General features: G+C 55.4%; 1 protein-coding gene and 1 long non-coding RNA gene across 4 annotated transcripts; one reads left to right on the top strand and one right to left on the bottom strand.

The window, feature by feature from the left end:
* Nucleotides 1–904: 904 nt before the first annotated feature.
* CILP (cartilage intermediate layer protein) lies at nucleotides 905–15,888 on the bottom strand. 2 transcript variants are annotated; one of them, XM_008268884.5, is made up of 9 exons: nucleotides 15,503–15,888; nucleotides 13,841–14,009; nucleotides 11,606–11,698; nucleotides 10,592–10,861; nucleotides 8,531–8,710; nucleotides 7,525–7,839; nucleotides 6,228–6,336; nucleotides 5,609–5,766; nucleotides 905–3,458 (listed from the first exon to the last, which is right to left on the bottom strand). In XM_008268884.5, exons 2-9 carry the CDS (start codon nucleotides 13,899–13,901, stop codon nucleotides 1,093–1,095), a joined length of 3,552 nt encoding a protein of 1,183 aa, XP_008267106.2. In that variant the 5' UTR covers nucleotides 13,902–14,009; nucleotides 15,503–15,888; the 3' UTR covers nucleotides 905–1,092. The 2 variants fall into 2 exon arrangements, with proteins under 2 accessions (XP_008267106.2, XP_069909482.2); XM_070053381.2 differs by lacking the exon at nucleotides 15,503–15,888 and adding an exon at nucleotides 14,993–15,115.
* Nucleotides 15,143–17,982, top strand: LOC138844554 (uncharacterized). Of its 2 annotated transcripts, none has more exons than XR_011380486.2 (2): nucleotides 15,143–15,260; nucleotides 17,253–17,982. It is a non-coding gene; the product is annotated as an uncharacterized LOC138844554 (long non-coding RNA). The 2 variants fall into 2 exon arrangements; XR_016218266.1 differs by lacking the exon at nucleotides 15,143–15,260 and adding an exon at nucleotides 16,888–17,109.
* The last annotated feature ends 3,988 nt before the right edge of the window (nucleotides 17,983–21,970 follow it).

Consider the following 21,970-nt stretch of genomic DNA (forward strand, 5'->3'; position numbering starts at 1 on the left):
AGCTCAGCTGGCCCTGCCGGAGGAGGCAGGCAGGCTGCCGGAGCCCAGGGACCTCTTGGCCAGCTTGCCTGAGCCTGGGCCAAGCCATTGTATAAGCGCCACAGTATTGGAAAGAAAGGAGGAAGAAAAGCTGGAACATGATTTTAGTTTTGCTCAGGAGCCCAGAACATGCTCACAACTCCAGGAATCTCTGCAGATGGAAAATATGATCCATGACAACAAACCTGACTGCTGGAAGGGGTGCCTCGTCGCCCAGCCCTGTAGGTTAGGGGCCCAGGCCTCACACCACCTTGTGACTGCTGCCCAGAGTCCCCTCTGCTGCTCTGAGAAGCTGGCTCACTTCAGTGGCCCAGAGACAGGACAGTGACCTAGAATCAAAGTATACAGAATGTATATCTATTGGCATCTGCCCTGGGCTACACGGGACTCCTCGCAAGGACAAAAGCAACTATAAAGGAAAACATCCTAAATGCAATTGGCAGCCTGGAGCAACTGTGGCAGCTGGATGTTCTTTCTAGAGCATTCTAGTTCTTTCCTAGTTTCTAGGGGAACTATGGTTACCCTATACTCCATAGCTTGATTTTGAATATGCACTAGAGTTCCAAGTTCAGCAAAGAAATAAATACGTTATTTGCATTTCAAGTAGAAATACTGTGGTTTATTTCTTTATGGACGGACTGCGATAGAGGCCTTGCTTGTATCTTGTAGACCAAGGCCAGGTGATACGTTTCCTCCTGGTTATTTGGTCCTCAGCATCAGATTATCCTTATTGTGGAGCGAGACAAAACCCATGCCAAGAGAAAAGGAAGAGCTTGTGTGTTCATGGCACTAAATGAAGAATGACCCAAGCTGCAGAGTTTTACCAGCGGCCAATACTTGTGTTCTTTTTAAAAACAAAATAAAATAAACAGCACGAAGGGGTTTTATTTTGCTATTTTGGGACCAATCAGTATCCTAGGATGAGGACAGGAAGAAAAGGCATGAAGAAACAAACAAGCAAACTGCACCAAAACAGATGTGCTTAAATTAACCAAGTGTGTCTCAATGTCAGAATGACTGTCACACGGGGCAGCGTGGGAAGCACCACAAAATCTAGTTGCTTGGAGGTTGTTGAGCAGCCCCAGAGAACCTCAGGGAGGCTGGCCTCTCAGGCTGGCGCTGGCCACCCCTCCTTGCCCGCTGCTGCCTTCTTGGGGGCACCCTTCCTTGGCCAGTGCCTGCGGCAGGGGTCCGGGCCGGGGCGCTTTGGAGGTACTGGAAAGCACTCTGGCGGCCCACCTGCCTCTCCGCGCAGTTAAACGTGAGGGCTACTCCCACATTGCTCTTCATGATTCTGGAGGAGCCGTCAGACGTGCCATCAAAGCACCTGCCAAGGGCAATCTCCTTGGCCGTGCGGGGGTCCTGGTCAGTGACTGTGTAGATGCCGTAGTTGTGGCCCAGGGGGTCCAAGGGCGCCAGCATGGTGTACTCGCTGGTGTCATTGTTGACTGCCAGGGGTAGGTGGTTGACCAGGTATTCATGCAGCATGGAGTTCACGCTGGCTCGCTGGCAGCTGCCCTGGGGGATGACTTTGACCAGTGTGCGGTCCACGCGGTCCTGGTCGTAGAGCATCCCACTGCACTTGAACTCCAGACAGGCGGATGAGACATTGGGCTGGTCCCTGTCCCGAGTGCTCTTCACATCCCGGATCCCATACAGCTTCCCCACCGTCCTCCTGTGGGTGCCCCCCATGTTGCGAGATCGCACATTCACCTCGACAGCCCCCACAATCTTCACCTTGATGTAGCAGGCCCTGAACTCCATGGGCTTGGGCCACCACGCCAGGTAGTCTTCAGTCCAGCTCATGGGGTCATCTTCATTGAAGGGGACCGTGTTGTAATCATACCTATCCCCCTCGATCTGGTAGAACCGGAAGTGGGCTGCGCTGGGCGGTGCATCCTCACAGGCCCGGAGGTTCTCAAAGGCGTAGATGGGCCCGTTGCTCTCCTCGGCTGAGTTGGGCCTTGGCTTGGCCATGCTGATCTGGAAGGCTGTCTTCTTAACCCGCGGGTCCTCATGGTCTGTCCGACGGTACTTGAGCTTATTGAGGTAGGGCTGAGGGACACCAATGGCGTTGGGGTTGAACTTGGGGGAGGACTCCACAGCTTCCAGTTCCTCCCCAGCCAGACTCGCCAAGACATAGGCGGAGTAGGCATCGGGGGACTGGTCGTCACAGAAGGCAGGCACACAGGCCCCGTTGGGGCCCGTGATGACACTGTCAAAGCGGCCCCAGGCCCTTGGGTTGGACGAGAAGCCAGCTCTGGGCTCCAGGTTGATCGCGGAGACCACGACTCCCTGGATCTGCTCACTGGGCAAGAACCTCTCGCTCCGGTAGGCCCTCACCTTGAGAAAGCACCTCCTGCTCTCAGGGACGTCCAGGTTGAAGAGCCTCCTCTCCCGGATCTCCATGTTGCCCACCAGGAACGTCCTCTGCTCCCTCTTGTTCCTCCTCCTGCTCTCCAGCTTGAAATCCCCTTCCTCCTCCCACAGCCCCGTGTCCGGGTTGAGCGACCAGAGCTTCATGGCGGCCACGTGCTCCGGCATCTTGACCTGGGTTGAGTCGAGGTGCACCTTCACCTTGCCGGCATTCAGGGGCTCTGCCGTGGCCTCGTCTGTGAAGTCCAGAGAGAACATGCCGTAGGTCCGAAGGGGCAAGGTGTCGCCTTCATCGTTGACGAAGTTCAGGTCGCTCTGGGCAGCTGTGGCCGTGGACACGTTGCGAGGATCCAGGAAGGTCACACTGGCCTTGACTTTCCCAGTGTAGGGCTCCCCGTTCTGCCGGAAGAAACTCTTGGGTGGGATCTCCAGCTCAGCCACGGGGTCTTCGCCATCCACCTCCCCCAGGGGGATGATGTTGGTCTCCAGGGCCTCCAGAGTGATGGGCTCTTTCCTTCGAAGCATCTTGATCTCGTGGAACACCGCACTCCCCTTCTTGTTGAAGGGCAGCACCTTGGTGGTGTTGACGAACTTCTGCAGCCTGTCCACGAATGTGAGCACCAGCCTCTCCGTGTCCTGGGGGACGTGGAGGGTGAAAGTGCCCTTGTAGCCGGTCATGCTCACGCGGCTGTTCCCCATGTACACGTGGCCAAAGCGCATGGGCTCCCCAGTGTCCGCAGCGCTGACTCGGCCCCTCACGATGCTGCGGGTCTCCGTGCAGCGCTGGCAGCTGCACTGCACGGCTACCTTGGTGGGCAGCGTGTACCCGCTGCACTGGATCTCCTTCTCCTTCATTTTGGAGATGCCACAGCAGTTCTCGGCGTCCTGGCACCGGAGCCCATTGTCCTGCTGCCCTGCACAGGTCTTGACGGGGCAGCGGCCCACATCGTAGTAAAAGGAGTTGGTGGCATTCTGGAAGCAATCGTGGGGCAGCCGGATCAGGTAGCTCTCGGGGACTGGGTTGCAAGGAGTCTCATCGGGTGCTGTGGAGGAAAGTGGTGTGTGCATTAGGATGTAAGTTCATGGGGCCGGCACTGGGGCATGGTGGGTAAAGCTGCCACCTGCAACATCAGCATCCCATATGGGTGCTGGTTTGAGACCCAGCTGCTCCACTTCTGATCCGGCTCCCTGCTAATGCACCTGGAAAAGTAGCAGAAGATGGTCCAGGCACTTGGATCCCTGCACCCATATGTAAGATCCAGACAAAACTTCTGGCTCCTCACTTCAGCCTGATCCAGACACAGCCATTGTGGCCATCTGGGGAGTGAACCAGTGGATGGAAGATCTCTCTCTCTCTGTGTAACTCCGCCTTTCAAATAAATAAATCTTAACAACAACAAAAAAACAACAACAACAACAACAACAAAAAACACTGGACTCTGGACTAGCGGTTCTCACTGACACAGTCTTGAAAATGTTTGGGGGTGTTTTAATCATCCAAATGAGGGGTGCTGCTGGCATGCCATGGGCAGGGGCCGTGGCTGGTCTGTGTCCCACAGCGCCTGGCACTATTCTGCTGGAAGAGCTCTCCTGTGTCTACACGACTTTCCTGAGTGCCAGCAGGCATTTATGTGGGTGCAAAACCGGGTTCAGATGCTCAGAGTCTGGCACTGTTTACACAGCTTTAACCATACACTGATTTTTTAGGAATGCAACCTCCCCATGAATCAGATGAAGACTGTACTTTGTTTAGTTTGGAACAACACCCATCAGCATTTGCGGCTGTCACACTCATGGTGACACCGGAAGTAAGTGCAAGGATCTGGCCTCTCAGCTTGCCTTCTCTTGTCATCATGCCAAGGCATTTAGACACTGAAAGGGATACTACTTTGTATTAAAGTTACTGTCTTTTTATTTCTCCTTGATGCTATAGTTAGGGCCTGGTGCATGTAAATAGGGAAATTATAGTAGCTAAGTTATTCCATAAACTGAGCTTCAGAAGAGCAAAGTGGTATTGGGAATCACTGTGACACATGGAGCCTCGCTGTGATGTGTTGAGAACCACGGCCGGGAGCTCCTCTCTCCCCTGCCAGCGCCTGGAATGCCCTGTGTCCTGTCTGTCCCGAGCTCTGTTGCTCTGTGAAATATCCCAGGATCCCTCCAATAAATCCCACCTCCCTCTGCCTTTTGTTTTGTTTTGCTTAGGCCAGTAACCAAGATCTCCTCCTCCCGCCTCACTGTCCAAGGACAAGTTCCTGATAGGTCTTTGGCCTCTGGTCTCCCCCTCTCTGACTCTTAAAGCCAACTTCAAGCAGGTCTCATAGAGTTCCCTTGGTTCCCCCCTTCTGTTCCTCTGCCCCCCCCCACCACCACTGGGGCACCCTCACCTACACAAACACTGTCCCTGCCCATTCTTTCTTTCTTCTTTTTTTGACAGGCAGAGTGGACAGTGAGAGAGAGAGAGACAGAGAGAAAGGTCTTCCTTTGCCGTTGGTTCACCCTCCAATGGCCGCCACGGCCGGCGCACTGTGGCCAGCGCACCACGCCTATCCGAAGGCAGGAGCCAGGTGCTTATCCTGGTCTCCCATGGGGTGCAGGGCCCGAGCACTTGGGCCATCCTCCACTGCACTCCCTGGCCACAGCAGAGAGCTGGCCTGGAAGAGGGGCAACCGGGACAGAATCCGGCGCCCGACCGGGACTAGAACCCCCATTCTTTCAGACCAGAAGTGCACAGCCTCCACTGCAAATTTGAATCTCCTGGGCGCTTTGAAACCAGGCAGGCTCAGGCCACACCCCAGGTCAACTAAATCAGGCGCTCCAGGAGGTAGACGGAGGCATCGGTATTTTTTAAAAACTCAACAGATGGTGCCAAAGGCAGCCCTGGCTAAGAACCATGAGTGGAGCCCCAGCTGATCAAGTGCTCCTTCAAGCAGCCACGCCCCGCCCCTCCCATCTGGCCAGCACCTTTCTCCCATGTACTAAAGTCCATGGCCCCCCGTCTCCTGTTTCAGTTGCACTTTCCATCTTGTCCGGTATTTATATTACTTCACCCCTCCTCAGATGGGGACTTTGTGATGGCAAGATTCACGTCTGTGCCACCTCCCTGTCCCAGCGGTCAGGGGCACTGTGCACAGCAGAGACAGGCTGTGAGCCCTGCTGCGGAGTTAGGGCCCCCAGGGATCCAGACACTTACCTATGACCATCAGCTGGGCCACCTGGGACTTCACAGCCCCGGCATCGCTCTGGGCCTTGCAAAAGTACTCCCCGGCCTGCTCCTGCCGCAGGTTCCTCAGCACGAGCTTGCTCTCGTGCTTGTAGAGGGAGGGATGCAGCAAGGTGTTGTTGTGGTACCTGCAAGGATGGAGAGGCGGGGCCTGAGCGGGCAGTGGGGCGCGGGTATCCCCGAGGACAGTGCCAGGAGCAAGCAGCCAGGGAGACAGGTGGCTTGACAGGATGGGTTCCTATGGATGACACCACCTCAGCTCACCCAAGAGACTCAGCTGCACTGGTCGGCTTGGAGCATCAAGTTCTAGGTCCCAGCCCCAGCCCCAGTGCTTAAATGGCTGTAGATTCTTGGACAAATCACTTCACCCCCCAGCGACGCTCTGGGGGATGCCTGCTTTAAGGGTACAACTCCAGGTCTTACTGACCCATCTGGACAGCCCCCACCCTGTCGGCTCCCACTTGTAGGTGCCAACCAGGCTTTGGATGGTGTCTTGCTTGCAGCTTTCTGCTATTGACTATTATTGCCATTAATAAGTCCAGATGGTCTCCAAGAGGGGGAGCTGGGCCAGGGAGCCAGCAGCACGTACCAGAGATACTTATCTGGACTGGGCTTCCCCGTGGCCTTACAGCACAGGGACACACTCTGGCCAGCTCTCCGTGCTTTCGTCTGGGGGCTCGTCAGCATGTAGGGGGTCTCTGGAGCAGAAGATGAGACAGAGTGTTCTGTGGGGCACGTCCTACAGAGCCTTGCTCCCTCGGGTCTGCGACGGTGCTCCTGTTGCATGGCTGCCCCCACCCCATCCACCGCCAGCCCACTTCTCATGGTCCTAACACCTAAGGGAGCTGGTCTGGAGTGGAGGCCACCCCCTCCTCATCCTCAGCCTGGGACCTTGCTCCCGTGGGCCCCCAAACGGCATCTGGGTGGGAACCAAGGGGACCTTGAGCCCGCCGAGACTCCCAAGCACCCCCACTGGGACAGGACTGGCTGTTTTGAGTAGTGACGTGTTCGTGTTCTGCTGCCAACAACAGCATTTTCCGGCCATTTTGCACTCCCCAAGCCTCTCTCTCCATGACCTAAAAACCTCGCTCTGAGGTGGTCAGGGAAGACCTTGCACATTTGAGGGAAGCAAACCGTGCCGATATCTGATGGACAAAAACTTAAACAGAGTACATAGAGCAAGTGCAAAGGGCCTGGAGCAGGAGTTTGTGTGTTTGAGGGGCAGATGGCTGGAGAAGAGTAACTCAGTGTGGAGAGGGTAACAGAGGAGATCAGAGAACAGAGAAGTAAATGTGGGGTGTGTGTGCGTGTGTGTGTGTGAGTGTATGTATGTGTGAGTGTGTGTATGTGCGTGAGAGTGTGTGTGAGTATGTGTGTGTGTGTATGTGTGTGTGAGTATGTGTGAGTGTATGTGTGTGTGAGTGTGTGTATGTGCGTGAGAGTGTGTGTGAGTATGTGTGTGTGTATGTGTGTGTGTGTATGTACGTGAGAGTGTGTGTGAGTATGTGTGTGTGAGTATGTGTGAGTGTATGTGTGTGTGAGTGTGTGTATGTGCGTGAGAGTGTGTGTGAGTATGTGTGTGTGAGTATGTGTGAGTGTATGTATGTGTGAGTGTGTGTATGTGCGTGAGAGTGTGTGTATGTGTGTGTGTATGTGTGTATGTACGTGTGTGAGAGTGTATGAGTGTATGTGAGTATGTGTGAGAGTGTGAGTGTGTGTATGAGTGTGTGTGAGTGTGTGTGTGTGTGTGATACAGAGCCCTGCAGACCCTGGTAAGGACTTTAGTTTTACTCTGAGTAAGGCAGGACCCTAACTCTCAGCACCGTGCCCCTTTTGTCTGAAAGTCTGGCCCGCCTCACCAGCCCTACCCCAGGGAACAGGGTTACCTGCCCTCCTGAACTCTGCATTGACGGTGGCCACATTCAGTCTAGTCTTGGGCATTGTGAGCACAATGGGAGCAAACTTGGTCTTCATTATCTTCAGGATGGTTGTACCATCGGGGCACAAGCCTGGGACACGGAACCTCCCATTGCTGTCTGTCTGAGTCAGCAACTTGGGCGTCTTGTTCAGCAGGTAGACAGTGGCCCCTGCGGCCGGGGCACCGCCAGGGAGGGAGACAGCGCCGTGAAGCAGGAAGTCCTGGCACATGCAGGCATCGCAGTCAGCATTCGCTTTCCCCATGGGGCAGGACAGGTCGCACGCTGTGGGACAAGGGGCCACATCAGCAGGACTTGCGTGGGTCCAAGCTCTTCTGTGGCCATGGCCCAGGCTGCAGGCTCGTGTGTACCCTCCCCCCCCAACACACACACCTTGGGCCTTTGTTGCTCTTCCTTGTCAGCCTGCATCACTGACTCTTATTCATCCTTCAACACTTAGCCCAGGACGCCTCCTCTAGAAAGCTCTCCTGGAGGGGCCCGCATTGTGGCACAGCAGGTTAAGCCACCGCTGCGACAATGGCTCTGCTTCTGATCCAGCTCTCTGCTAATGATCTGGGAAGGCTGCAGAGGATGGCCCAAGTGCTTGGGTCCTTGCTCCCCACATGGGAGACCTGGGTGGAGTTCCTGGCTCCTGGCTCCTGGCTTTGGCCTGGCCTAGCCCCAGCCTTTGTAGCCAGTTAGGGAATAAACCACAAATGGAAGATTCTCTTTCTCTCTCTCTCTCTTCCAAATAAATAAATCTTTTTTAAAAAAAGTTAAAAAAAAAGGCTTTTCTGGAATTCCCTAAGCTCTGACAACTGACGCTGCCCCATGCTCCTACATTATCCCCTTTAAGCCCTATCAGAGCATGTAGTAGATGTTCAGTTACTACTCGGTGAGTGGACGATGGAACCCATCCCTGACAGGCCGGCTTCGCTCACCGCACTCTGCCCCACGCCGAGAAGGAGGGTGGTACCTGTGCAGGCCTGGGTCTCACAGAGCCGGCCCTCCTCAGTGGCCTCAGTGCACAGCGCCATCGACTCTGCCAAGCAGGTGCGTGTGCGGGTCTGGACCCCAGTGTGACCACAAGCAGCTGAACACTTGCTCCAGCGAGACCACGGGCTCCAGATGCGCTCGGAGTCTTGGCGCAGGGACCCTGCAAAGTGGGATCAACAGATGATCTGACTTCCCTCCCAAGAGGACCCTGTCTGGAAACTTGATCCTGAAGCTCTTCCTATTCTGGTTATACCATAGACGTCATTGATATTTGTATTTACGGCGACCATTTTCCCAACTGACAGGAGTCACAATTCTACAGGAAGTCGTGCCTTTGATGTCACTAAGGTATATAAGGACTAGTGGTGATGCAGAGCGAGGCTTGTTGGCCAAGCCCCCCAGACTTTGGCGTGCAGCCCTGGCATGTGCAGGGCCCCCACCTTCCTTCTCCACCAGTGTGGGAACAGTGACGTGCTCCAGCCAAAGAGCTCCCTGGGAAGTCAGGGCCTGGGACCTGCAGGGACTTGGACATTCTGCCCGCTTCTGCCCACCTCCTCACCTCGACTCTGCAGTCCCAGACCTCACCCAGGAGACCAGCCTGGAGTCCCCACGCCTACAGACGCAGGCTGTGAGGACTGGCAGGACCCCAGAAGGGAGCATGCTCATCCAAGAAGCAAGCACCCCTGCCCCTGCTGTATCTGTGTGTGGCGGGGTGAAGGATGGGAAGAACATGACCTCTGTGAGCACAGACCCAAATCCCAGCTCTGCAATCTCAGTTTGCACTCATAGAAGTTTCTTAACCTCTCTGAGCTTCCTTGAACTTGCTGTCAAGGCAGAGATTCCTGCGGCTGGCGTGGTGGTGCAGCAGGGTACGCTGCCACCTGCAGTGCCAGCATCCTATACAGGTGCAGGTTCCAGTCCCAGCTGCTCCACTTCCCATCCGGCTCCCTGCTAATGCACCTGGGAAAGCAGCAGAGGATGGCCCAAGTGCTTGGGCTCCTGCACCCAGGTGGAAATGTGGATGAAGCTCCTAGCTCCTGGCTTCATTCTGGCCAAGCCCAGCCATTATGGCCATTTGAGGAGTGAATCAGTGGATGGAAGATCTCTCTCTCTCTCTCTCTCTCTCTCTCTCTCTCTCTCTCTGCTTTTCAAATAAAATAAATACATCTTTAAAGTAAAAGATTGAGATTCTTGAGAGGCCCGTTGTAAAGGCTGAAAATATGGATAATTCATCCAGCACCTGTCACATCAGAACAGTATAGAGGGGCCAGTGCTGTGGTGTAGTAGGTTAAGCTTCTGCCTGTGGTGCTAGCATCCCATATGGGCGCCAGTTCGAGACCCAGCTGCTCTACTTCCGATTCAGCTCCCTGTTAATGTGCCTGGGAAAGCAGTAGAAGAAGACTCAAATCCTTGGGCTCCTGCACCCACATGGGAGACCCAGAAGAAGCTCCTGGCTTCAGAATGGCTCAGCCCCAGCCATTGTGGTTATCTGGGGAATGAACCAGCAGATGAAAGACCTCTCTCTGACTCTCCCTCACTCTTTCTGTAACTCTGCCTCTCAAATAAATAAATAAATCTTTTAAAAAAAGAAAAGAAAAGAAAATTAGTATGGAAGCTTACCACTCAGTAAACATTTGCCTGGACTAGGTGCTCTGCATTCATTATCTCATTCAATCCTCATAACAACCCCTATAGAGACGTGTCGTTTCCTGTTTGACACGTGAGAAACCTGAGATTAGAGAACTTCAGAAAGTTCCTGTACTGTGGAATGCAGTTCACGTGGTCGGCTTGGGATTCAGTCCCGAGCAGGCTAGCAGCAGAGCCCAGGGTCTCCACCACCAGGCCACTCAACCTCAATACGATGGGATGCATGCAGGGCACGCAGAACCACGGAACTCTGCCGGGAACCTTACGGCATTAACAGCACCACCTGATATTGGTAGACAATCACTGTCCAGAGCTCCTGTCGCCAGAGGCAGGTTATGGCCTCTCCCTGTGCCACAGCTCATGGGAAGGAAGTGCTGAGCCCATTCAGGCTCACCTGGTGGGCAGAGGAAGCGCACGGTGTAATTGGAGCAGTTCTGGCCAGGCCGCTGCTCCCTGTTGAGGCACCAGAAGCCCTCGTGAGGGCTGCCATGGACCACCTGGCCATTGCTGCCTGCAGGCATCCAGTTGGTGGTCCGAGCCTCCAGCCGAAGTGGGCGGGCACACACACGATCGCCATAGTAGAAGCGAATGGCGTCCAGCCGCTCGTAGTCACCCAGCCCGCCTGGGTGGTCGATGTTGAACCACGTTGTCCACTCGCCAGGACCTGAGAGACACAGCCGACTTGTGGGAGCCACGCCCTAGATCCCCAGGTGAACTCCAGTTCTTTCCGGCTCTGCCCGCCCAGGGCGGCACCCCTGGAACCTCTCAGTACCCCAGGCAGCCTCAGCCCCTGTCTCAGGTTTCTCCTTGGCTTCTCTCCTCCCCTACTGTCAAGTAGGGTGAGCTTTCTCCAGCCAGCCACTCAGGGTTCTGTAAGCCACCGCCATCTCTCCATCCTCATGTCCTCTGCTCCCTCCCCACCAGGCTGTGCGCTGGCCCCAGCAAGCCCTGCACCGTTCCTGGAACGTACATGGTTCTGAGCTGTCCTATATGCTTGGGCAGACATGTCCACTAAATGACCTGGAAAAGTGGGTTTCCCAGCCAAGCACTTGGCACAGCAGATAAGACTCCATTTGCGATGCCCACCTCCCATATCAGAGTGCCTGGGCTGGAGTCCGGGCTCCACTTCGACACCAGCTTCCTGTACTTCCTGTACAAGCTGTGATGGCTAAAGTGATGGGTCCCAATTTGAGCTCCAGGCTCCCAGCTTCAGTGTGGCCCAGCCTCAGCTATTGGGGGCATTTGGGGGGAATGAACCAGTGGATGAGACACCTGTCTCTCAAATATGTAAAATTTTAAAAAAATATTTTTTTGAAGTGGGTTTCCATGAAACCCTGACCTCGTGTCCTGACTCAGGAAAGACCCCATCGCCCAATCCCGTGCCCTCCCCACCCCCACCACCACTCACTCTCTGATGGGTCAGCAGGCTTGGCCAAGATGCTGGGGGTCCTCTTCCCAGGCTGGACTCTTCTCACGGACTGAGTAAGCATCGGCCGCCTCCCTGAGGGCAGAGGGAGAAGAGGCTGAAGGATGGGCCAGTGTGAGGAGGGAAAGTACCGGGGTCTCACCAGGCAGGGAAGCAGCATGCTGTGGTAGAGGGAGCGTGAGCCCCAGACAGGAGTTCAAGTCCCTGCTCTGCCACCTCCTGCTGGGCAGCCTCAGAAAAGCTTTAATCTTCCGAGCCCACTTCCTCCTAAAATGAAGATGCATTCGTGGTCAGTACACTAGAGGGCCCTGCTGCTTTCCTCAGAGGTGACCACAGATGTAAAGAACAGGCTCAGAGAACCGGAAATCCCTTCCACTCTTGTGCAGAAAAGGAGCCCAGATGGCCGGCGCAGCGGCTCACTTGGCTAATCCTCCGCCTGCGGCACCGGCACCCCAGGTTCTAGTCCCTGTTGGGGCACCAGATTCTGTCCCGGTTGCCCCTCTTCCAGTCCAGCTCTCTGCTGTGGCCCGGGAGTGCAGTGGAGGATGGCCCAAGTGCTTGGGCCCTGCACCCCATGGGAGATCAGGAGAAGCACCTGGCTCCTGGTTTCGGATCGGTGCAGCGCACCAGCCATAGCGGCCATTTAGGGGGTGAACCAATGGAAGGAAGACCTTTCTCTCTGTCTCTGTCTCACTGTCTAACTCTGCCTGTCAAAAAAATAAAAAAAATTAAAAAAAAAAAAAAGGATCCCAGAAGACGCTGCTGAACAACCCATGGGTTGTGGCTCCTGCTTCGGTGTCTGGAACTCTCTGGAGCTTCGATTCCTCCTCTGTAAAATGGAGGTGTTGATTCCCGTCATGGGGAGTGACGTGATGGCTCAGCGAGATCGAAGGAAAACCTCTCTGCGGCGTACGTAGATTGAGAACAGGGGCTTCAGAAGCTCTGCCGCTCCCTAACTTGCGACCTTGAGCAAGCCGCTTGACCCAGCTGACCCCACCGTAACATGAGGATACTAAGACCCCTGCCTTGGAGGATTGAGGGGCTTGCCTAAGCTCACTCACAAAGTCCACTTAGAGCAATGCCTTGCGCATTGCGGCTCCTTTCAACCAGCGCTTGGCACAGAGATGCACTCTTCCCTTCCCCTGGCAAAGTTTGGGTTTCGTGACACCACCCTCACGTCAAGGACTCAGGTGGCCCCACTGAGGCAGTCTCGCAATTTGGGGCTGCCTGGGAGTGGGTACAAGGTCCTCAGGCTAAGGGAAGTCTCTGTCCTACCCCATCGGAGGCTGGGGGGGAGGGGTGCAGAATGGGAAGGAGAAGGGGAAAGCAGAGAGCTGCAAAAGCTTGGAGAGATTAACTCTCGTGGGGAGGAGCCAATTCAGAATTCTCTGCACTGCTTTAATTGGGGTGATGAGAGCGCTTTTAATCAACCTAATCTGATTTCCCCTCCCACGGCTGCGTGTTAATCATCTCCACAAACAGCAGCTGTCAGGGTGGAAACAAGGCAGGAGGAGGCGGCTGAGCATCTTTGTTCCTGCATCTGTGGTCACAAAGCCTGCAGGGCTGCCGCTTTAGAAGTAGGGTCTGAGCCTTTTTTGCTCTGAGGATGTGGTTAGAAATCAGGAGTTGGAAAGGAGGTGGGAGAGGGTGTACCGTGCAGCGCTGGGAGCGCCGCTGCCTCCAGGGGTCAGCAGGTCCACCGGGCAGTCTCTCCACCTGTCCCTCCCAGAGCTCAGGGTCACCAGACAGTGGGATCAGAGGGCAGGGTAGCCAGCAGGGTGTGGACATCTGTGAAAGTCGGCTGGGTGGGCTGAAATATGTGGAGCTTTAGGCCAGAAGAATTTTCTAGAAACCAAAAACAGACCAAACCCCACGCCTGCTTCAGAGAGCTCAGCGATCCCCTGTTACTCCCTTTGGCTCCAGCTGCCAGGAAGCTCAGTGCTAAATTTAGTGCTCAGGGCGTCACCCTCTTATTTGTTTGCTCCCCCTGCTCACCACTCCGGCCTTTCAAAAATGTCCTCTGCCGTGAGTTTTAATATTGGGAACTATCTCACTCTTTGTAGGGGACATGAATTATGAATAAATCCACCCCTACAATGGGCTCAGTTCTTAGGGCCATTGCTGTGTCTTAAGTGAATGCATGGTTGGGTCAAGGTCAGATACGACTTCCCTACCACGAGCGAGCGATTTAGGAGCTGGCAGATACTTAGCCGATACCCAACACGGAAGCGACTTCCAGGACCAGGAAGGAGCACACCCAGGCCTTGGTCCCCGCCATCCTTTGCCCAGGCCCCACGGGAATGGGGCAGGAGACAGGGAGGGTGCGTCACGGCGTCGGCTCTGCTCTGAAATATGGCCTCCTGGGAAGGTTCTCAGATCCAGTGACCTGCAAAGAAACAAAGCTTCAGGCTCCGCATCTCTGAGTCACTTCTTAGGGCTCAAGCAGAAACACATCTTGACCTGTCAAGGAAAGACCGGCAGGACGGACAGATGGACAGTAGGAGCGACGTCGGCCCGAGTTGTGAAAATGGGCAGCTGTGTGGGGGCCGAGTCTCAGACTGTGGCTTTAAGTGAGGCAGACCCTGGTTCCCGTCCTGAGTCCAGGCTCCAGGGCTCCACAGCGACACAGGCACACAGGAGAGGCGAGGCGAGGCATGGCCAGTTTCTGAGGGGTTCCTTGAGTGCTTCCAAGACCTGGGCTTGCTGGGGGCATTTGTTCTGCTACCCTAAGTTGGGGGGTCACACTCCTGCACAGGAGGCTACATATTGAGAACATACAGCCCTGGTCCCTGCCCCATGGCCCCTCCTAGGGTGGGCAAGCTAGAGGACCCACTGGCTCAGACACAACACCTCCATGAACACATTCCCAGATGTGCACGGCTGCAGCTGGAACGCATCTCTGAGCTGTTTGTCCAGGGCCTGGCGCCAGCCAAGGGAGACAGAGTGGGGGTGCATTGTGAGGAGCCAGGGTGCCCCAGAAACTGTGAGTACAGCTGAGGGGGCTGTAGGAGTTGGGGAAGGAAGACAGGCCTGGCAATAAGGGTGAGGACAAGGGGCATGCGTGGCTCAGACTCCAGCTCAGCAGGACAAGCTGCAGAGCTCTGGCTAGCCCCGAGTCAGAGCAGTTCCTGGAAATTCACAGGCGGCTTCCTTCACCCTCCAAAATCTGGGGTGTGGTAGGAAAGGGAAGATTCCTCCTTTCTGGAAGAGGACCCGAAAGCACTTGAATGACCCAGGGAAGAACAAAGCGATACCACAGGGCAGACCTCCTAGCTGGAAAACCGCTACCCCTACCCCCCACCCCCAACCACCACCTGTTTCTCAGACAAGGGAACGGGTCCCAAGGGCTCCAGCACCTGCAGGTCTTACCCGAGCTGCCGGGCTCTGAGCCGGGAACCTGCAGCGCTCAGCCTGAGCAGGCTCCAGGGCTGTCGGGGAGGCCAGGGAGGCCGGAGGCCCCTTGTGGAAAAGCCATTTCCCATCTGGCAGCCCACGGAGGTTGCTCAGCTCCCCCCTCTCCCCCCCCACACTGTTTCCTCTGCATTTGCCATGACAGTCAGGTCTACCGGCCCACGCTCCTCAGAGCTCTGGGATAAAGCAGCCCGGCCGGCCGCAGGACAAAGCAGGGTGCCCACAGGTAGAAAGACCCTCAGTGGGACACCGAGGGGAGCGGGGTGCGCCTGACCTCACCTGGGGGAGGGAGAGGACTTAGGGCCAATGGAGCAAGAGGAAGAACCTCAAAGGAGAGGGGCGTCTTCTCTGTGGGAGACGAGGGTTCAGCCAGCAGAGAGAGGATGGGGTGTTTGGGGGATGGCAGGGGCAGCAGAACCGGGCAGCGGGGTGCAGGGCCGGGCTGGGAGGAATGGCAGTGCCGCTCACCGGGTCTGGAGCAGGACTTCTCAGCTGGGGGTCCAAGTCTTCGCCTCCGCAGCCGTCCAGCCGCTTGCCCTTATATAGCACAGCTGGTGGCTCGGGCTGTGTGGCAGCCAGCCACAGGGAGCAGCCGCGAAACCAGATCTGAGCCTGAGCCTCGCCTCGCCTCCCCTCCCCATGGCCCCTGCAGCTCACAGAGGCCAGGATTTCACATCCAGGGCCTTAGGGGGAGATGGTGCAGAGGCTGGTGATGAGCCAGGTGGGCCGCTGCCGGGGGCTCCCTGCGGGCCTGAGCTGGGCGATGGGGGCTGTCGGGAGGTGCAGTGGGCACTGGCGAGGGGCTGAATTCCACATCTGGGCAGCATTTCAGGACTCTGCACTAAGCTTTGCTTGCAGATCCCCCAGATTCCCTTGCCCTTGCCCTGGGACATGGCTAGTCTTAGCACAGACCCCAAACTCTCAGGCACGCGGGCCACCTTGGTCTCTCAGCTGGGTAGGTCCAGCCCTTGCTGGGCAAACCGCTCAGCTTCTCTGCTCTTGGAGGCAGCACCCAGGAGACCTCTGCAGGGGTGAGGAACAGAGGAATGGTGGGGGCACGGGATGTCCCTTGGTGGGAGGGGTTCTTCCTTGTCCCTCCTCACTTCCATCCGGGTGCCTGCCTGTACCCACAGGGACCCCAGAGCCCCGCATGTGGACTCCCCTGACCTGCCAGATATTTCTATATGAGGCGTCTTCAAAAAAGACTCATGGCCAACGTGCATGCCAAAAAACCTGTATGTGGATTTCAAAACTGTTTTGCACCAAAATAAACTTAACTTTGAATCCACACTCCGTGAGCTATCTGAAGCCCCTTGCAATGCGCCTGTGTGTGTGGTGCGTAGGTGTCTGGCCTCCTGGCTGGGCGCCTCCCAGCGCGTGACCAGCCAGCCTAACCCACAGGTGGTGGAAGCAGCTGCCTGTGCTTTGGGGCTCCATCTGCCCCGATCCCCGGCCTGGCTGACGGTTCCCTTCCAGATCTCCTGGAAGACTGTTGACACGCCGACTCCTGGACCCCCCCCCCCCCCAACACACACACACCTAGAGTTTCTAATTCAGTGAGGCCTGAGACTTTGCATGTAGCATTGGTGCTGCTGCTTCCTGGACCACATTCTGCGAGTTACTGGGCACAACCATAGAGCCCCGGCTGGAAGCAGAAGATGAGGGAGGAGGGTATTAGGGACCACGGAAGGAGCTTTTCGGGTCCTGCTTCATGTCCCGGGGACACCCTGCCTGGGCTGAACTTCCTGCCTCGTGGGCAGCACCTGGAGGCGGAGGCCTGGCCCCGTGGCCGTCCACACCAGGTGAGCTCATTCTTTCCACACACCCTCACGGAGCTCTTATTATTTGGAGCAAGCTCGCAGACTGGACACTAGGAAGCCACAAGAAGGGAGAAGTGCCTGTGCCCTCAGTGAAAGAGCCGCACACGGAAATGACCGGACAGCTCAGAGCCTCACGCTTGGGAGCTCGGCGGGGCGTGTGCGTGCGTGTGCGCATGCGCACCTGTCAGCGCCTGTCCGTGCCTTCCTCCACGGCCAGCATGCGCCTACGTGTGGAGTTTCTGTCTCTGTGAGGGGGTGAGCAGGGGGTTAGGAGTCAGTTTGCTCTGAGCATTGCCCTGGGCAGGGGTGGGGTGGAGACTGGGGGCGGAGACAGGGTGTTGGTCAGCAATGGCCCCTGAGCACACAGGGCCAACAGCTCTGTTTGTTTTCCCTTCCAGCCCTCAGCCTTTGGCCCATGGCCCCTGGAACCTGGCCCCAGTCTTGTCCAACCTGTCAGATCCGAGCCACAAAGCTGGTTGTGACAGCAGATGTCTGAAGTGAGTGAAGCCCACAGGAACGCTGCTGGTCTGGGGAACAGACAGTCGGACGGCGGGTGAGACAGGACAGCCAAGTCGAAGGACAGGCGGAAAACAGCGAGTCAGAGGCCTCGTCTGGCTCTGCTGCTGATTCCGATGTAGGAGCTTGCACTGGCAACAATCCAAGTAACCCCAGAACCCCGGGCCTCAGTGAGCCCACCTGTGCCATGGGAGCGGAGACTGAATGAGCTCATAGGCCCTTGTTGGCTCTGGGATTGTAAGATTTGATGATACACACACACACACACACAGCAGGGGGGCCAGCATTGTGGTGCAGCAGGTTAAGCCACCGCCTGTGATGCCAGCCTCCCATATGGCCACCGGTTGGACTCCAGGCTGCTCCATTTCCAATCCAGCTCTCTGGGGAAAAAATGCACCTGGGAGAGCAGCAGAAGGTGGCCCAAGTAATAGGGCCCCAGATACCCACATGGGGGACCTGGATGGAGTTCCAAGTTCCCGGCTTCGGCTTGGCCCAACCCTGGTTATTTGGTCATTTGGGGAGTATACCAGCAAATAGAAGATCTCTCTCTGCCTCTGTCTGTTTCCTAATTATGCCTTTTGAATAAAATAAATAAATCTTAAGGGGAAAAAATCATGGCAAGAAGGAGAGAAACAGAATGACAGCTCCAAGGAATCTGTCAAGGCCATAGAAAGGAGGCCAGAGAAGCCATATGATCACTAAAGCTGGGTAAGAAGAGCCAAATAGATAGCAGAGGAAGGTAAGGGAGGCAGACCAGAGGGTCAGAGGTCAAAGTCAGGGTCAAGGTAATTAGCTGTTCTCCAAAGCTTTCACTTTGTGGCTTTACACACTCCTAGGACGTATAAAAGAGGTCTCCCAGTTGCCTCCCTCTTTTCTGTTTCTGTAGTGGGAAGCAGGGAACCCTATGGAACGAGGATTTGGCAAAGTAGTCAGTGGGTGTTGTCGTGGCTGGAATAGGGACAATGGATTGGAAACAGGAATCACTGGGCTCCAACTTCAGCCCTACCATTTGTGTTTATATCTTGCCCGGCTCCCATACTCCCCTCAGAGTCCTTTCCTGCCCCCCACCCAGTGATCCTGGGCTGTGGTCTGCACAGGGCGACACTGGGGGACCTTGAGCCTGCCCTGACCCTCTACCCCAGGACTCCTACAGTGGAGAGTCTGCTGCTTTCCTCAGCTGGGACCCCAGGACAGAGAGGCCTTGGGAGGCAGCCATAGGTCTGCACTGTCCAGGGCCTGGCCTGCATGGGTCGGTCTCAGCCACAAGTGGCCATCTGGGGCTGCTGCAGGCCAGGCTAGTCTGCAGCAGCTCCAATCTTCTGCCTGGAAAATCCTAGAAACCCATCAATCACCCCCAGCCCTGCCCAGGGGATAGAGGGGCTTCGAGCCCAGTTTAGCCAGGCCATCTGTGACCCAAGCCTGTGGCCAGGGCTCCCCACCCTGCTGTAGGGAAGGGAGCTTGGGAACGCTGGGTCTGACTTGATCCTGTTGGCTGCAGAGGACAGTGCTCATCTCTAGTGTTCTCCGATCCCTCCCTGCTGATCATCTTCCCGTGAGACACAGCAGCTATGCGTGTCTGGGTGGGGATAGGCTACCGATGGCCCCTGGGGACTGGAAGCCTTGCCCACTGCTCTGGGTGACCGTCAGGGACTGTGATCCACCCTCTGACCAGGTTGCTGTGCTCCCTGTCCCGGGGACAGTCTGCCACTCTTATACTTCTGTCCCTTCAGGTTTTTATTGCCATGGCCTATCTTGAAACCCTGCCCTGCTTCCCCAGGGAACCAGTACCCGTCCCCGCCTTGCAGAGCCGCGTCTCAGTCTCCTCCCTCCTGGTCTCTCCGACTACCTGGGCCCTTCCTGATGACTCCTTCCTCAGATCTCAGATAACCGTAGTCAGTCACGTGCGGATGACTCTCTGTCACAAAGCACGTCCATGTGCTCATTCATCTTCAGTCTCACAACCAATCTGCGAGACAGAGCGAGCCCAGCTCACAGAGAAAAGACGGAGGGTCAGAGGGGGAAGTGGCCCAGACGGGATGGTCTGCAGCTCTGAGGCGCCCCTGGGAACCAGGGATCCAATGTTGGCCTTGCCACGGGGCCCTCGGCTCACAGGGGCCAGCATAGAAATCACACTGCACCTGCACGCACCTCCCCAACAACATGCCTAGACTAGCCGGGCCTGCCTTCCTGATGCACCCTGCTTCTTAATTCCAAAGATAATCTAACATGATCCGGCTATTGGTCATGCTCTTGGTGGGTTAAGTACAGCCATAGGGGTGGGAATTCAGCCTGCTTCCCATATCGGAGGGCCTGGGTTCCATACCTGCCTCTGGCTCCTGACTCCAGCTTCCTGCTAAAGCAGACCTTGGGAAGCAGCAGTAACGACTCAAGCAGCTGGGTTCCTGCTTCCCATGTAGAAAACCTGGACTGAGTTCCAGGATCCCAGCCTTGGACCCATCTGGGGCTGTTGCCACCATTTGAAGAATGCACCAGTGGATGGAAGTATCTGTTTTTCTCTCTCTGCACCTCAAATATAAAACTAAATAAGTAAATCACTAAATAAGGGCAGAACTTCTTCACAACATTCCCCATATGATATCAGTAGAGTCTATTCATTCACTCCCTTGACCTGGGCTGGCTTTGTGAGTTGCTTTCAAGGAACATGACAGAAGTTGCACTGTGCAGGTTCTAGAGTGTAGGCCTCCAGGGGCCCTGCAGACTCTGCCTTCATTCTCTGGATCACTGTCGACCATACAGGAAGTCAACTGGTTCTGTCAGCAGGTGGGAGATCACATGGATAAGAACTGAGGGCCCCAGCCAATAGCCAGGCAAGGAAGTAGCTAGACAAGGGAGTAAGGCTAGCTTTATGATTTTTTAATGTATTTATTTATTTGAAAGGCAGAGTTACAGAGAAAGAGAGTGAGAAAGAGAGAATCTTCCAAATGCTGTTTCAGTCCCCGAATGGCCACAATGACTGGAGATGGGCTTGTCAGAAGACAGGTCTTCCAGGTCTCCCATGGAAGTGCAGGGATCCAAGCACTTGGGCCATCATCTTCTACTGCTTTCCCACGCCTATGAGTAGGGAGCTTGATCAGAAGTAGAGCAGCCAGGACTCAAACCAGTGCCCATATGGGATGCTGGCACCACAGGTACCAACTTTACCTGCAACACCACAGCACCAGCCCCGGGAGTAAGGATATCTTTATTTTTAATTTCTATATTTTAAAGATTTATTTGAAAGTCAGAGTTATAGAGAGAAAGGGAGCAAGAGAGATCTTCCATCTGCTGGTTCACTCCTCAAATGGCCACAAAGGTGAGGAATAGATAGACCAGGCCAAAGTTAGGAGCCAAGAACTCCATCCTGGTCTCCCACATAAGTGGCATGGGTCCAAGTACTCGGGTCATCTCCTGTTGCCTTCCCAGGCACATTAGCAGGAAGCTGGATTGGAAGTGGAGCAGCCAGGACTCAAACCTGTGCCCATGTGGGATGTGGCTTTACCTCTTGTGCCACGGCACTCACACCAAGGGCAAGGTTATCTTGAACTTCACACCCCAGCAGATGCATGAGGGGGCCCAAGTGAGCTTGGCAGAGGAACAGCCCAGCCCAACCACAGAACATTCAGAAATAACGAATCATTGCTGTTAGCAGTATGATTTCAGCGTGGATTCATGCTACAACTGATAGCTGATACACACGAGAGCATCTCTCATTCCTCATGTTCTTGTATAATGTACTGCACTATTCTAATATCAATAAAGAAAATCCAGTTTCCCTCCCTTGGGAACTCAGCTGGCCTCATGACTTAACAACCAGCAAAATGAGGTGGATTTCTAAGACAAGGCCAGACAAGGTCAGGCAGCTTCCACCTGGGTCTCTTAAGATGTTCACTCTGGGGAAAACCAGCTGCCATATAAGAAGTCCAGGGGTGTGCATTTGGCACCACAGTTAAGGTGCAGCCTAGGATGCCCACATCCTACTTCAAAATGCCTAGGCTGGAGTCCTGGCTCCTCTCCGGATGCAAGCTTCCTCCTTCCTGGGAAACAGCAAGTGGCAGCCCAAGTACTTGTGTTTCTGCCACCCACGTGGGAGATCTAGGTTGTATTTCCAGCTCCTGGCTTCAGCCTGGCCCTGCCCTAGCTGTTGTGGGCATTTGGGGAGAGAACCAGCTAATGAGAAATTTCTCTCCCTCTCTCCCTCTCTCTCTCCTTCTCTCTCTGTCTCTCAAATACATAACATAAATAAATAGCATTCTATACAAGAAGTCTGGCTACCCTGAGGCCATCACACTAGGAGGCAGGTGCAGGTGCTCTCCCAGGAGTCCCAGCCTTCCCGCCATCACCACCGAGGCAGCAGTCGTGTGAGTGAAGTGGCCTGGGTACTCCAGATCAGTCCAGCCACCAGCTGAGTGCCACTCAATGGCCTCAATCCGTGCCACAAAAAATGAAAGAGCTGCCCAATCAAGTCCTCCATGGAATCTGCCAGAATCTGCAGGTGATAATAAAGTGGTATCATTTAAGTCTCTAGGATTTGGGGTGGTCTGGGACAGGGCACCAGTAACTGGACCAGAGGTTATTCCCATGTAGCATCTCCCAGTCTCCC

Source organism: Oryctolagus cuniculus, chromosome 12 (assembly GCF_051225735.1).
Source record: "Oryctolagus cuniculus isolate XC-2025 breed Fujian yellow rabbit chromosome 12, ASM5122573v1, whole genome shotgun sequence".
NCBI classification, from domain to species: Eukaryota; Metazoa; Chordata; class Mammalia; order Lagomorpha; family Leporidae; genus Oryctolagus; species Oryctolagus cuniculus.

Coding starts and splice junctions, on each gene's coding strand:
- CILP (XM_008268884.5), bottom strand. CDS start 13,901: ATGGCGGGGACCAAGGCCTGGGTGTGCTCCTTCCTGGTCCTGGAAGTC. Junction 11,699..13,840: donor GGAAGTCGCTTCCGTGTTGG/GTATCGGCTAAG, acceptor CTCTGCCCTCAG/GGAGGCGGCCGATGCTTACT. Junction 3,459..5,608: donor GGCCCAGCTGATGGTCATAG/GTAAGTGTCTGG, acceptor TTTCCTCCACAG/CACCCGATGAGACTCCTTGC.